Genomic DNA, 14,844 nt, shown 5'->3' on the forward strand with positions numbered 1-14,844 from the left:
AGGCAGAATTTAGACACCTGCCTGCATAAAATTATATCATTGTAATAATGTTAATTGTATGGTTATTTTGATTCTTTAAGCTTATCTCTGTCTTTTTCCTTCTCTAGGTGATTGACAAGAATTCTGGTGGCTGGTGGTATGTGCAGATTGGTGAAAAAGAAGGCTGGGCTCCAGCATCGTACATTGATAAAAGAAAGAAACCAAATTTAAACAGACGAACCAGTACTTTGACTAGACCCAAAGTTCCTCCCCCTGCACCTCCCAATAAACCAAAAGACTGTGAAGACATAGCAGCTGCTGGAACCATAGCTTCAGGTGACACCCAGGATTCCCCGCAGAAGCAAAAATATGAGGAGCCAGAATATGATGTACCTGCCTTTGGTGTTGACTCAGAATCCGAGCTGAGCCAAGGAGAAGATGGCAGCTTGGAGAGAGGCACATTCCATCTGTCCAAGCCTTCTCCTGTGTCATCACTCCAGAGGGCAAAATTCCAAGTTGGAGAGTCTTCTGAGGATGTGGCTCATGAAGAAGAGACAATTTATGAAAATGAAGGCTTCCGACCATATATAGAAGATGCTTTGTCAAGTAAAGAATCTAGTGGAGATTCAGATTCCCAAAGAAGTTCATCCCTGTCTTTGATCCAAAGAAGTTCTCCATGCTCTGTTTCTCCCAAATCTTCCCTTCCAAAGCCCAAATGTGAGAAAAGCATTCAGCCAAATTTTGGGAAGTCTCACTGTTCCCGGAATGAAGAGACAAAGCCAAGGTCAGCCTCTGATGTTGGTTTAGGTATTGTGCCCAAATCTAGCATAAAAAAGGATACAGGGGAGACCCTGTCTAGTAGAGCAAAACCAATGGTAAGACCCAAACCTTTACTGAACAAAGCAGATTCTCAAAGCCAAGACAGAATGGACATCAGCACTTTACGTCACCAGCTGAGACCAACTGGACAGCTCAGAGGTGGACTTAAAGGTTCACGAAGTGAAGAGTCTGAAAGTCCACCTCACAATGCTTCTGGAAATCTAGATGAGTCTTACAGAAGAAGTTCTGCAGATCTCATTACAGCTCCTTCCCAAGTTATATTCTATTCCAGCCAGCCAACCAAAGCAGAGAATGAAAGCAATTCGTCAAAATGTCTCTATGTAACTATTGATTCCTACCAGAAGGTTCAAGATTCTGAAATCAGCTTCCCCGCAGGAGTAATAGTAGAAGTGCTGGAAAAACAAACAAGTGGGTGGTGGTATTTGAAATATGGAGAAACAGAAGGTTGGGCTCCTTCTCACTATCTGGTATCCTCTGATAACCAGCATCGAGAAACCATTTCCAGTGAGACAAACATCTCGCTGGCCAAAAACAGAAAAAATGAAAACAAATCCAACAGCTTGGAGAAGATAGAGAAGAAGGTCCAAGCACTGAACACTATCAACCAGAGCAAAAGAACAACACCTCCTATTCCCAGTAAACCACCTGGGGGCTTCTCCAAAACATCAGGACCTGTCAAATTACGAAATGGCATTAGGCAGCTAGCAGTGAGGCCACAATCAGTATTTGTCTCCCCACCAACTAAGGATAATAACTTACCTTGTTCTCTCCGTCGAAATGAATCTCTTACTGCCACTGACCACCTGAGGGCAGTACGACGCAATTCTTCCTTCAGCACTGCTCAGTCCCAGATAAGTGATTCAAAGATCAAACATGCTGATCGGTTAGGCTCTGAGAGTTCTGACAGCACCACATATCTTCCAGCAGAGCGCAATGGAATTCCAGTTTCCACAGTCCGGCCTAAACCCATTGAAAAATCCCAGTTCATTCACAATAACCTTAAGGATATATATGTCTCCATTGCAGATTATGAGGGTGATGAAGAAACTGCTGGATTTCCAGAAGGTGTCTGCATGGAGGTCCTGGAAAGGAACCCAAATGGTTGGTGGTACTGTCAAATCATGGATGGAGGGAAACCTTTTAAAGGCTGGGTACCCTCAAATTATTTGGAGAAAAAGAATTAGTTCCAATGTCTTCAATACCCTAATTTATACTTTCCTACTATGTACATATGAGGAAAAATGGGAAAGATAGGTATTTCATTTTGTTCTGTCATGGATAGAAGTGACTGTTGAACGTTGTGAAGACTAGCAGGTTTGTCATCATTGAGGGGTTGTTTGAAGAAACTGGCTTATTCAGGAAAATATCAAGAAAACACAGCAGGTATTGGCATCCCTGAGACTTTTGTTGCTGTTGATATTTGATGAAGCCTTTCACAATTTGAATACAACAGGGTACATTATACCATCATCCTGGTTGTAATAATAGGAAACCAAATCTGTGCCTTTCACAATATAGTTTGGATCCATGCACCAGCTTGGGAATGGTAAGGAGTTTGATGCCAGACTGGACATGCTTAAGCATATATATCAGCTTGTTCATTCCTTCACATGGAATGTGTATAAGCTGTGTATGACTTTCTTCTTAAGGCATCTTTCAAGTGTTCAAAAAAAATGGGGAAATTTCTCTGAGGAATCCAGCACCAGCCCTTGGCTATTGCATTTTTGTCTCCCAATTGTGTTAGAACTCAAGAGCCTTTTCACTGTGCATTGCTGGTTTCAGACTCCATGCACCTATTGTTCGATTTTCCCCAATGGCATCCTTCATGCTTTTTCTCCTGTGATGTTCACTATGTGTCAACAGTTTCATGAAGGGGTCATTTTTAAAAGAAAATACATTATTTGAATTTGAAATTTAGGTAAACTTGATGCTGTTCATAGTTGTAAACACACTTAAAATGATGCATTGCACACACTTCTTGTGAACACTGATTGGTCTGTAATGTTTTGCATAGGTCTTCTAAAACCTATACTCGATTCTACTTTTTGACAGTCTTTGTCACACAACTCTGCTATTCAAAGCTCCATATATGGACTGTGAAGTTGCAGAGTTTTACCTGTGCACAAGAAACATTACTTGTGTGTAGCTGAGATGAGGAAGCCACTGTTACATGAACTGTTTTCCTTTTTTGCTAGTTCATGGCCTGTCAGGGATTGGTTGCCTGGCCAGGTGGAAGGAAAGTGCTTTTTGAATAGTTTTATTTCCTCCGTTTTTCTGCCATCAGCCCAGGGCAGAGCCTTAGTGCATTCTGTCCTGTCCGTTTTTCATCAGTGCTATACAGCTAATGTTATGGAGGGTTCCTTCTCCCATCCCAAAGCCCCACAAGACCTCCAGTTCTTGTGGACACATGGGCCATAGTTCCACCTGGGAAAGCAACCCAGTGGCCCCTTCACAGATATCTGTGTAGGTCTAGATTTTGATTGCCACACATGTCCACTATCTGAAAGTGAGAGCTGGTTCAGCAAACCAGAATTTCTTTGTACAATGGATCCTGACAATCAGGATTCATTATACAGAGAAGAAAAAAGTAAAAGAGTTAAGAAATGGTATTTACTTGCAGATAATGAGCTTTTATATTGCAAGAGTTTGCCATTCTTTCCTATGAAGGGAAGCATTTTTGCACGTACCCAGGGATTGAATTTCATTGTTTATGCACAAAAAAGAAAATAGAAAGCTCATACTTGTAAGGAATATCATGGGTATCTTGAAGCCTCTTCATCCGGTTCCCGAGTTTGTCTGCTCCTTCAGGTGTATGTGGAGTTTATTCACACACATTTTCCCCAACACAGTACTGAGAGGGGGCAATGGCTTATGTGCATCTCCGGGGCACATGTCCTGGGTTTTTCTTGCATTCAAATGATGGGAAGAATGCCAGTGTTGGAGCTGTATGTGCATTTCACATTGGCCACGTGGTTTAGGATCAAAAGCAAAAGTGTTTAGGCTTAATATAACAAAGTAAATTATTACATATTCTCATGTCACAGACACATGAAAAGGAGAAAGAGCCCAAGAGTTTTTATTTAAGTGTCATTTCCAAACAGTATCCAGTCTCAGATGGCAGAGATGCATCAGTGTTTACGAAGTTGAATGGGAGAGAAAAAGCCATGGATTTTACTATCTGCACAAATGTTTTTAGTTTGCATATGGGGGGGGGGGGGGTGATTTTTTTTTGTGAACAACTGGGTTCTAAACAGGTTTTTTTTCCTTTTACGAGCAAGTAGAAAATCACTCTTCTGTTGTATCCACTTGAACATGACTTGTATTGGGGGAGAAACACTTGAACTTTTCAAACTCAAGGAGCAAATGAGTAAGAGCACTATTAGGCTGAGAATGTTACTATGCAGTAAGCACAGGCTCATTTCTGTGTGCTCTTTCCCTCTCAGTTTTCCCCTCATTATTTATGATGCCAATAGTTGTTTTAGAAATATGCATTTGGTGGAAGAGCATGAAAATTAAGAAAACCACTGTGGAAAAGGAGTAAAGTGCAGAGTATCTTTATTTTTGATGTGGCCTCAAACACCAGCCTTTAAATAAACTTTGTAATGGTAAAAGAACCACCAGAAGGCCTTTTCTTAAGAACTGGAGATCAGGTGAGTCGATCATTATCTTGAGGCTCAGCATTTTATGTGTGAAAAGAAGACCAGTTGGGTTTTACTACAAATGTTTACATAGAATAATAGATAAGTAACCTATACATCTTCTAGCGGCACTTTAGGCTTGCTATGAACTGAAAGATAAAAGAACAGGAAGATTTTAAAGAACTTAGATTTTTTAAAAAGAAATCTTCCAAAGGATTCAAAATGTGTGGTATTGTGAGATTTTTGTCTTCCTGAAAAATTATATAACTCTCACTTGATTTTTGTCTTTTACTGTTGATTTTTAATTGTCCATTACATACATTAAATTTCAATAACAAATGGCAGTGGATTGATTTCCAAAGCTCACAGGACTTTTAGCTTCATTTGTTAAAACACCATTAAAATATGTGACTCTCCCCATCTCTCCATCCTATGGCTGTGGCTAAATCAGCAAGGGAGAAAGGAATGACTTTGGAGATGAAAGACAGAAGAGGCCTGTGAAACACCACTACAAATTAGTGGGGAGAAGAGAATGATCTACCCTACAAATGAGAATGGTGTGGATTTTGTTTTGAGGTCTTCTTCCTAGTAATTCTGTGTCACAGCTTTTTTTGTTTTGTTTTTAAGTGGCTGTCACATTATAATAGAAGTGTTATGTTCTTCTGCTGGACAGTATTAAATAGAGCAAAACCCTAAAGTAATCTGCTAGATTGCAGTACTAATAGTAGTGATTTAGTAACTTGTATTAATGTTTATGGTTCATTTTTTTTAACAATAATGATGAAGAAGTGGTTCATTATTTTTTAATTAATGCACTTTAATGATTTTAAAGCAAGATGCAGGAAAAAAATTCAAGTGCATGATTTAAAGATGCAGTATAAATTGTCATTTTTTTAAAAAAAAACACCTATTTATTAACATAATTTATGATTATTTAAAATTTGTACTTTACAGTTTCTTCTAAAGATGCCATCATCTCTTAGGAAAGCTAAAAGTGCAGCTCCCAGCTTTTCTGCTTTGAGCCACTGGACTCTCAAAATACAGTAGATTCAGTTACCAAAAGTCAAATTTCTGCCAAGGAAAAGGGAAAATATTTCTGAACAGAAAGAAGCACATTCGCTAGTGATGTTCCTGAACAGACATAGCCCTGAAAAATTGTCGGCGGTGAGCTGATCCAGATTTAAGGTCATGAGATTATGGGGAGGTTTTGTGCAGTTAGAGTTCTTAAAAAGGCATTTCTTGCTGCATCTTAAACATATGGCTTGTCCACTATTCTTTTCAGTACAGCTTCATGCTATCCATTATGTCACTAATAGCTGTACAGTTCTATATTTAATATTCACAAATCAGGAATGAAACCTGTAAAGACAGGCTTCTTTCAGGTCTCTTCTTTTTATGATACCAATCATCCATCAACTATTATTTAATATTATAAAAATGCTCAAGTCTTGCAGTCCTCAGGCCAACAAAGGCACCTAAGGAGCCGATTTTATAATATATTAAGGGGGGGGGATGCAATGTTTGGGTGGGTGGCAAAGTTAACTTCTGAACTGAGCTCCTTTTGTTCTGTATCCACCTGCTATTTATGATCTTGCTCCTTTGTAGACATGCACACAGATCTTTCCAGTAGCCATAGGCCTGGACAAGCTAGGAGTTGATTTTATGGTGTTTGAAAGTTAACATTCAAGTCCAGGGGGAATGGGCACTATATCAAGCACCTTTTAAATTTAGTCAGTCTCACTGTTTTCCACATGTATATTTATATTGTTTGCCTCTGTAACTATTAGGTGATATAGAAAACATATTTTTAAAAAGAGAGAGAAAAAATGAGAGAATTCATAGGAAGAGGATTGGAGAATTTATAGGAAGAACCATGCAGGATCAGATCACAGGACAATTTAACCCAGCGTTCTGTTCATCTGTTCATCTCATGGCCAAACATTTGCCCATGGGAAGCCTGCCACAAGACATGAGTTATGACTGTAGAACTATCTCTTTTCACATCTGTTTAAACGTTTTTATGATTTTTCTGTACAGACATTTATGTCCTAAAAATGCCTGTAGTATTTTTGTCCAAAATCTGGTCTCCCAATTAAACATACGGTAATTTAAATAACTTCATTAAACTATATAACCCATTCAAAATGATCTAAATTAGTGGGACTTTTTTTAATTTGAGAGGGAACTGAGCTACTGAATAAAATATTTTGTGATGTCAAAGAGTGCCCTCTTGTGGATGGAGGAGTCACTTCTAGTTTTCTTTCTAATTATTTCAAATTGCTAGAAAGGATTGAGAGATAGCCAAAGACAAAACACAGCTTAAATTTTAGAGAGAGAGAAAATCCCAAAATTTGAAAAGCTTGTTCTGCTGTATACTGCAACTTTAATAATAATGAGCACTTCTGAGTTCGTTATTGCGGTTTTATATAATGCCTGAAAAGATACACTTGCTGTTTGTTTGTTTTTCTAAATTCTAGTTAGCACTATGTCTGAAGTTCATTTGACTCCGCTCCCATATGCCTTGTTGCCCATTTTAATGTGTTGGAAACTGTGGCTTAGCTCTCTCACACACCAATTTTATATATATATATATATATATATAGAGAGAGAGAGAGAGAGAGAGAGAGAGAGAGAGAGATGAAGTAGTAAGCCTTGACTAGGTTCCTAACTTGCTTGAATGATCCACCACACACAACAGAATTTCTCTATATGTAAACAAAAGTAATATGACAGGTAGATGCCTATGCTGGAAAACATCTTAATATCTTGTTTCCTTCAGAGCTTGACAATGTTATTTTTTCCCTACTGCTTTCAAAGTCTGCCCCAACCAGCATGATGGCCATGGAGGCTGAAGAATTCAGGAAATTGTAGTCTAAAAGATTAACTTCTCCAAGCTCTGGTTTTCTGTACACAATACATTTTTGTTGTTATTTTTGGCACAGTGGATCCTTCAAGCACTTTAGCCCCCAAAATGATACAGTTCAGACACAGTTCCACCATATCTCATCTATTTGTAAGAATTATACTTCACTTTAATATCTGGTAAACTGTATTAAAATATCTACCAAGGTTGGGAACCATGGGTCTTTATAGGATCACGTAAGGGATGTGCACTGGCCCAGAAGTATTGGGTTTCAAACTTTGTTTGAAGAATTGGACCATCGCCTTTCTGGGCTTATCACAAACTGCTTATGAATATGACCTATGTTTCTGAATCGTTCTTCTATCTAGCATCACCTGGCAGAGCAACAGGGGATGGGGAGGATGTAGACTGAGAAAAACCAAGTATATGGGGCCCTTGGACTCATGGAACTAGCTTCTCAGGTTTGAGGATGCTTGCCTAGCTTTCTAGCAGCTGAGACTCTTTCAAAATCCACCTCAGAGTAAAATAGTAATCATAATAATAATTAAAAATTGGTATGCTGGTTCCTTAACACATTTACACAAAGCTAGGTTCCAAGGACTCCAATGAAATTAGCTTTCCATCACGTATGCTATATAGGTCCCCAGCCTTGATTGAGCAGAAAATAGTTTGAGTGGAACTTGCTCTTCCCCCACAGTCATCATGCCTATTAGGTGAACAAGTGCATCTGAATTTCTAGTTACACTGCAGTACCAAAGAGTGCTTTTGCTCCAGTGAACAGATTGCAAAAGTTTCCTTCAGTAGCAACACTGAACATTTTGACGAAGGCATTATAGATTTTTTTCTTAAAACTACTTTCAAATATTAGTGTGACATATTTTATTGTAAAACTATACTAATTGCTTTTCTTTGTTTATAAACGTGTTACTGCTTTACATCATTTATGAGAAATGGAGAGGAATCTGGTAAAGTGTTCATTATTTCCATATTACTAGCATCTACAGTATAGAAATGGTATTTCAGTTTAGGCTTCCTTATGTAGTTTTGTTCATTAACAATTCCCTTATATGTTTTTGTCTCCTCTATGTGGTTGCATTCTTCCCCAAAGATGTTGCATTCTCTAGATAAAATCCAGTTAGAGGATATGTGCAATATTGAAAAGAAACAGGCCCCTCCTCCAGGACTTGGATGTGGAACGCACAGTGTGATTTATTTTTTAAGTCTGTCATTTTCTACCTATGCACTCTTTAGAAAGAATTAAGGATTGAGGGTTAAGGAACAAGAGATGAGCAAAAGTGAGGAGAAGAGGAGGTTAATATCTAGTTCAAATGGATTGTGTGAGTTTGTTAGTGATTGGCACAGTTGCATCACATTCAAACAAAAATGTCAGGATTGTGAGTGTTACAGTGGATGTTCAGCTTCCTCATTTTTTCTGTTCCCCATTTCCATTAAGAAATTGTGTTGATTTGGCTACACACTTCTCTCCAGCTGACAGCTGGGATTCCTGCAGCCATTCATATATTGCAGGATTGCAGCACTCAGCATTCCTCAGCAATGGCAATGCTGCTAGAGTTGATAAGAGCTACAACAACATAAGAGGTGTCATGACACACTCTTTCCAGTTCTAGTTAAAAATCCCAGAATCACTTACATGGTCCACTCTGTTGTTAAGTGCTACAACTGACATAAGAAAGTTATGTTAGTAAAAAGCACTCCTAAATATGCATCAATTGAGAGGATCAGTTGCATGCTGGTCAAATGGTTCTGTACCTCATATGCAATACCATTCTGAAAAAGGCCAGTAAAAGAAGATGCTTGATTATTTTATTTTATTTTATTTTTGGATCTCTATTGATTCCAGAAAAGCTGCAAGTTCTGCTGAATTTGGCTATGGAAGACCCCTGGTTTTCACCTCAGGTTTTTGTTTGTTTAGTTTCATGGACATTCAAACTGTGCATGTGATGTACCCACACATGCACACATCCTGGCCAGAGTAACTATGCTGCTGACTAGCTCTAAAGCTACACTTTAAATATCAACTGGATGTCTACTGCTAAACAGTCAGAATCCATCTGGCACACTCCAAGCCTCCTCCTACATTCTAGATGACCCAGACATACATGCACGCAATTATTCAGGGGTACTGTACATATTCTAAGCATTTGACAGGTACGGTTTGGGAGAGTATAAGTTTCTTTGTAAATAGTATTTTATTAGTTTTTTTTAAAGGATGTGGGTTTTTTTAAAAAAGGTAGATGTATAGAAATCACTGGCAAGTATATGGAAACCTCATCAGGCCTGAAAATGGTCTCATGGGCTTTCTGTCCTTGCTCCAAGGTTTCTTTGTGGTGTCTCATTTCATCTACCATATCTGTTCACAGGTTTTATTTTATTTTTGTAATCTCTAATAAATCAAGTACTGTACATGTGGCCTTTGCCAACATCCTTGGAGGGCAGTGAATTAGAACTCCCTCTGCATACCCTTCAGTTGCTGTTGCTCAGCCTCTGGAACTCTGATTAAATGTAGAGTTTTCTGGAAGAGCAATTAAGAGATCCCTCATTTTTGGAGGGGTGTATATTAGTGTGTATGTGTGCATGTGTGTGTATATGAGAGAGAGAGACTGTTAAGCAGAGCATAATTTTTTTATTTTTTGGACTACAGCTCCCAAGAATCCTTCAGTCAATATTACTACTGGTCATATTGCTGAGCAATTTTGGGAAGTGTAGTCCAAAGAAATAATTTTTTCAAGCTCTGGTGTTAATATAGAGGTGAAAGGGTTTGATCGAGTTTGTGTCCTTGCTAGAGGTACATGTTTTCCAGACCTCCCATGACCATCATTCCCACTTGGAATCAAAATTGTTTTCAGGTTTTCCCCCCTTCCTCATTGGGATAAGGTTGCTCAGGCTCAGCATGGTCAGAGATCAGGTTCATGAATTCATTTCAGCCTAGGTTTACTGGATGGGCTGGCCCCATGTAGCATTAGTTTATTGTTGGAATGAGTGCAATTTTCTTCTTTAAAACCAAGCTGACAGAAAGCTTCACACTGTCGCTTTCACACATTCACATGAAGTGCTAAAGCCTCTATTGTCCTGTGTTGAGACTCCTGTTACAAAAATGAATTGGATAGTTGGGTTCCTATTGTTTTGAAAATGGTCAAAAGAGGTAACTGGATCATGACTGGGGACAAATTGATTGGATTTTCCAAGGAGAGAAAAACCCAAATTAAACTGGATATATTCCTTGAATTAATGCTTGTTTTGATTTTCTCTGTACTTTTTGTACATTTTTTGTGTTAAAATATATCACAGCTCTGTGTGTCAAAACGTATCTTCCATTATTGTAAAATGGTCGGATTTATACATGGTAATGGAATGGGAGTCTGTATCTTGAAGTTCATCATCTGACAAGATAATGCCTTTTGTGTTTATCAAGAGGTCTTCAGCCTCTGGGTGAGAAAAGATTTAGAGCTTTATGAAATGAAATGATTGAAACTGGCATGACAGCACAAACCAGTCATGTTTTTAACTGGCTTCTAACCAAGTGGCTCTCCTCTGTGTAAATGAAGTGAAGGGAAAGATGGAGCCAGATGCTGATTTCACATTTTGTAGCAATTCAAATTTTGCCCTCTGAGCATTGTTGGCATTGCCAAATTTCCACCTACAGAACTTTAAGGCATCACTTTATGGAAACTGGTGTGTTCTAAGTCTAATGGCAGCCTTTTACTATGCAAAATGGAAGCATCTCAGAGAATAATTGTTGATGAGTTTCAGAGATTAAGGGAGCAGAACCCCTTATGTTGGAAACCAATAAGAAAGTAAGTAACTGTTATTTTAGCAAAAAGTATTCAGTAAAGTGATGTAGAATTTGAGTGCTTTGTGTCACAGTTCACATCTTCCTAGTAGTTGATAGTGCTTTGTTCTTCCAGTGAATCTCTTGTAACTATTGTTGTCTAATGTAAGGAGAATGTAACCCTTAAAAGTATGGGAGAGTACGTTGGCAAAGAGATGGTGAAGGATGTGTGGTTGGTCTTTGGGCTGTGTGATACTGATGGGCAGTGTAGTGTTTGGTTTTGTATGGCTTGTTTCCTTAGGGAGGCATTTTTTTTTCTAGCAGCTGGATTGATTACTAGTGTTATGTAGGTTGAAGATGGAGTCTGTGGGTAGGTATTGGGAATGTATTTGTTTTATGAAAGGAATCCAGGAGGGGGTCAGATGTGGCATGCATTCTAGCAAGAGAGAAAAAGAACTTGATGATATTTGCTGTTTTCAAGAGAGGAAGAAATGAACTGGTAAGACAAAGAGTATCAGCATCTAAGAACTAACTAAGGTAACTGGCCAGTTGAAAAGCTAACCATGTTAGACACTGTCCATGTGAAATGTTTTATGTGTGGGGGGGTGTATTCTTTATCAAAGATAGCTGGAAGCTTATGTGAAGAATAGAATTTTGTTTGCATAGTAAACTGGTTTCTTACAAGACTGTTGGTCACACTATCAAAAGCTGTCTTTAGCCAGCATTATTAAATCAGTTTAAATAATACACACATAGCTTTAAGAGAACACGTCTGTGGTGAAATTTGCAGGCAACTCTCTTGTCATTGTAATGGTGACTTGCCATATGTTTTATATAGCTTATATTAACATGTACGAAACTGGCAGCAAAGAATAATGACAGATTGATCTTCCTTGACAGACTCTTAAACTGATTTTCTGTATCTAGGTATACAAGTTTGATAGAGGAGATAAAAGATTGTGATGATCTTTTATTGTAACTTGTGATATTGGGAATGAGACTTTGATAGTTGTGTTTCCTCATGTCCAGATTTCATTTGAGAACACTAGGCCATCTTAGTCTAATAATGAATTTCTCCACATGGTTTCACCTTGTTTGAACTAAAAGCTTATATATCAATGAAGTGTATTGGTGTATGTTCACTTTGCATTCAGACGCTAGCCTGGCTGCAGATCCAGAATGATTTCATGGTTAACTTATGGTCATGAAACAAACACAGAGATCTTGAAATGTTGACATTCTCAAGATGCTTCTCTTGATTTTTGCACATAGATTTACAATATGACTCAGCTTCCCCATAGTATTCCCCCCCCCATTTATTGAAGAACAATGAGACTGTAAACCTATGCACCCATAGCTGAGTAAGTCCCATTGAACTATTGTATCTAACTCCAAACAAGCCTGTATAAAATTGTGGTGTGAGTGTTTAGAAGAGACTTGAGCATGTTAAAGATAGAGTGTTATTTCTTATCTAAATGAGTGATGGCAAACAAGTTTACACATGAATCTAAAATACTAGCAAAATTAAAAATTAACCATAGTGGTGTGTGAAATTATGGCTAAACTGCAATAGGATTGTGAGAGTAGAACCAGGAAGGAAAATTCTCAATACTACTTAAACCAGATTTTTAAAAAGTAATCTTTTGAACATTCTTTGAGATCTACAGTGCATATGAGTATCTCTTACACAAAATGATGCTTACATAGCTTAATTAGTTACTTAAAATCTGAGGTCTGTTTTTATATGCCTGTTCCAATATTTTCAGCAGGCATATTTACCATCAGCTTCCCAGCTGGAACCAGTGACGTACTGAACCATCACTGCTGTTGTTGCTGGGTGTCAATGTGGTGTATTCACATCACATCCAAATGCACTATTTTATATCTAGGCACTGTAAGCAACTTCCATAGGGCTGAAACGTGAGGCATTGCTCTGATTAATGGTCACAGATTCACCGGAAAACGTCATCCCATTTCTGACAATTCTGTGATGCAAGTGTAATAGTTGGCCTCTATGTGCTCAGTTATTACCCAAAGATGTAAAGCCCTTCCAGCATGCAGCTCCATACTCAGGGCTTTTTTTTTTTTACCAGCAGCCATCTGGAAATGATGTTTGATGAATGAATTGATAATGTTATCTTCACTCTTTCTGAAGTATAGGGATTATATTTTTGTACATGTTTTGCTTCCACAATTCTGTTTTATGGGTCTTTGCTATATCTTCCCTGTGAATGCTCCCTTGGAAATGAGTGTCCCTTATAGTTTGGCATAGCAGAGGTGACCTTGTGTCTGTGTGTCTAAATTAGGCCAAATCAGAAGGTTTCAGCTAGAAAACCATTATGCTGTGAAATTTTCTGTAGCAAGATTGAAAAGACTGAACAGGTCACTTTGAAAAAATACTCACAGTGGGGGCCCAACTGCACAAGACCCCAAGCACTCACTTTCACAAATACAACTTTTACAGGCACCAAGCAATATGCAAATAGAAATGTATTTTCCCCAAATCCCTTATTGTACATCAGAGGATCTGGGCCCATTCTCAAGTCATATACAGGAGCTCAGAAATTAAGAGTTGTGTCCAGCATCCTTTGTCATCTGGAAACACAATACCTTGGACTTCATAGTGACCATGAAATTATGCTAATCTGTGAGTCAAATTCCTACATGAACACATGCCAGTAATAGGGCAAGGCTTTTCTTTTTTTCAAGGGACTTGAAGAGACTAGTCTGTGGCCTCTATTTTATTTCTAGGTTCTTGCAATGTGAAACCACAAATCAATATTCAGTGTCTCAGGCAGAATAAGATTTGCTAACAAACTGTACCTCACTGTCATCTCCCAGTTTACTCATTGCTTGGACCAAAGGTGGTGCTAATATGAACTTTAATTTCTATATTTATGTTTTTTTGGTTGGGATTTAAGTACATATGTGTTGTTTTTTAATGTTTGTCATTAAAGAAAAGATACAGTGACCTGTTCAGCTTTTTAAAAAAAGGATTTACCCTTGCCATCAGACTCTTTGAAATCTACAAAATACCTTTGACATTCAGACATTGCTGTTATGTTTTAACTGGCCATATTTTTTTGGTTTGGAGAGAATGAGGTAATAGATACTCTTATCTTCAAATGTTTGCAAATTGTAAGATTTTTAAAAATTTCCATTTGTTTACATGATTTCTTCTGTGTCCAATGGGGGAATAAATAAAGTTTTCAATCTTTTAAATTGTATTCCAGCTGTTGGTTGGTTCATTTATTTCTGAAGTTTGTAGACAATAAAATATATTAATCAGACTTTTTGTCCGCACAGCTAATCCTGATCCTTAATCCATTTACTTGACAATTTGCAAGATGTCATACAAATGCAGGCCTCTATCCTGTTGCTTGTCTTGGCTAGAGGAGACCCATCCATTAAATGTGATTTAGATACATGTTCTAGCAGTAGCTAGAAAACCGGTGCATTTTATGTTGCATCAGTCTAAATTGTATAGTATATTGTCTAGATCGAGGGAAGTAATAGTCTCACTTTATTCTTTCTGCTTTGGTCAGAGCCAACCTTGACTACTGTGTGCAGTTCTGGGCACCATGATTCAAGAAGGATATAGACAAGCTGGAACATGTCCAGACCAAAATGAAACAGGTCTGGAAACCATGCCCTATGAGGTCCAGCTTAGGGAACTGGGTATGTTTAGCCTGGGGAGCAGAAAGTTAAGAGGTGACATGATAGCTACGTTTAAG

At 38.2% G+C, this 14,844-nt stretch overlaps 1 protein-coding gene across 8 annotated transcripts in view; it reads left to right on the forward strand.

The window, feature by feature from the left end:
• SH3PXD2A (SH3 and PX domains 2A) overlaps nucleotides 1–14,337 on the forward strand; it is a 342,486-nt gene extending 328,149 nt beyond the window's left edge. For all 8 annotated transcript variants that reach the window (XM_042456226.1, XM_042456227.1, XM_042456228.1 and 5 more), the window contains one exon: nucleotides 108–14,337. In XM_042456226.1, the coding sequence (XP_042312160.1) occupies nucleotides 108–2,003 (1,896 nt within the window). In that variant the 3' untranslated portion in view covers nucleotides 2,004–14,337. The remainder of the gene's footprint in view (nucleotides 1–107) is intronic.
• Nucleotides 14,338–14,844: the final 507 nt, after the last annotated feature.

The sequence above is a fragment of the Sceloporus undulatus genome, chromosome 3, assembly GCF_019175285.1.
Source record: "Sceloporus undulatus isolate JIND9_A2432 ecotype Alabama chromosome 3, SceUnd_v1.1, whole genome shotgun sequence".
NCBI lineage: Eukaryota > Metazoa > Chordata > Lepidosauria > Squamata > Phrynosomatidae > Sceloporus > Sceloporus undulatus.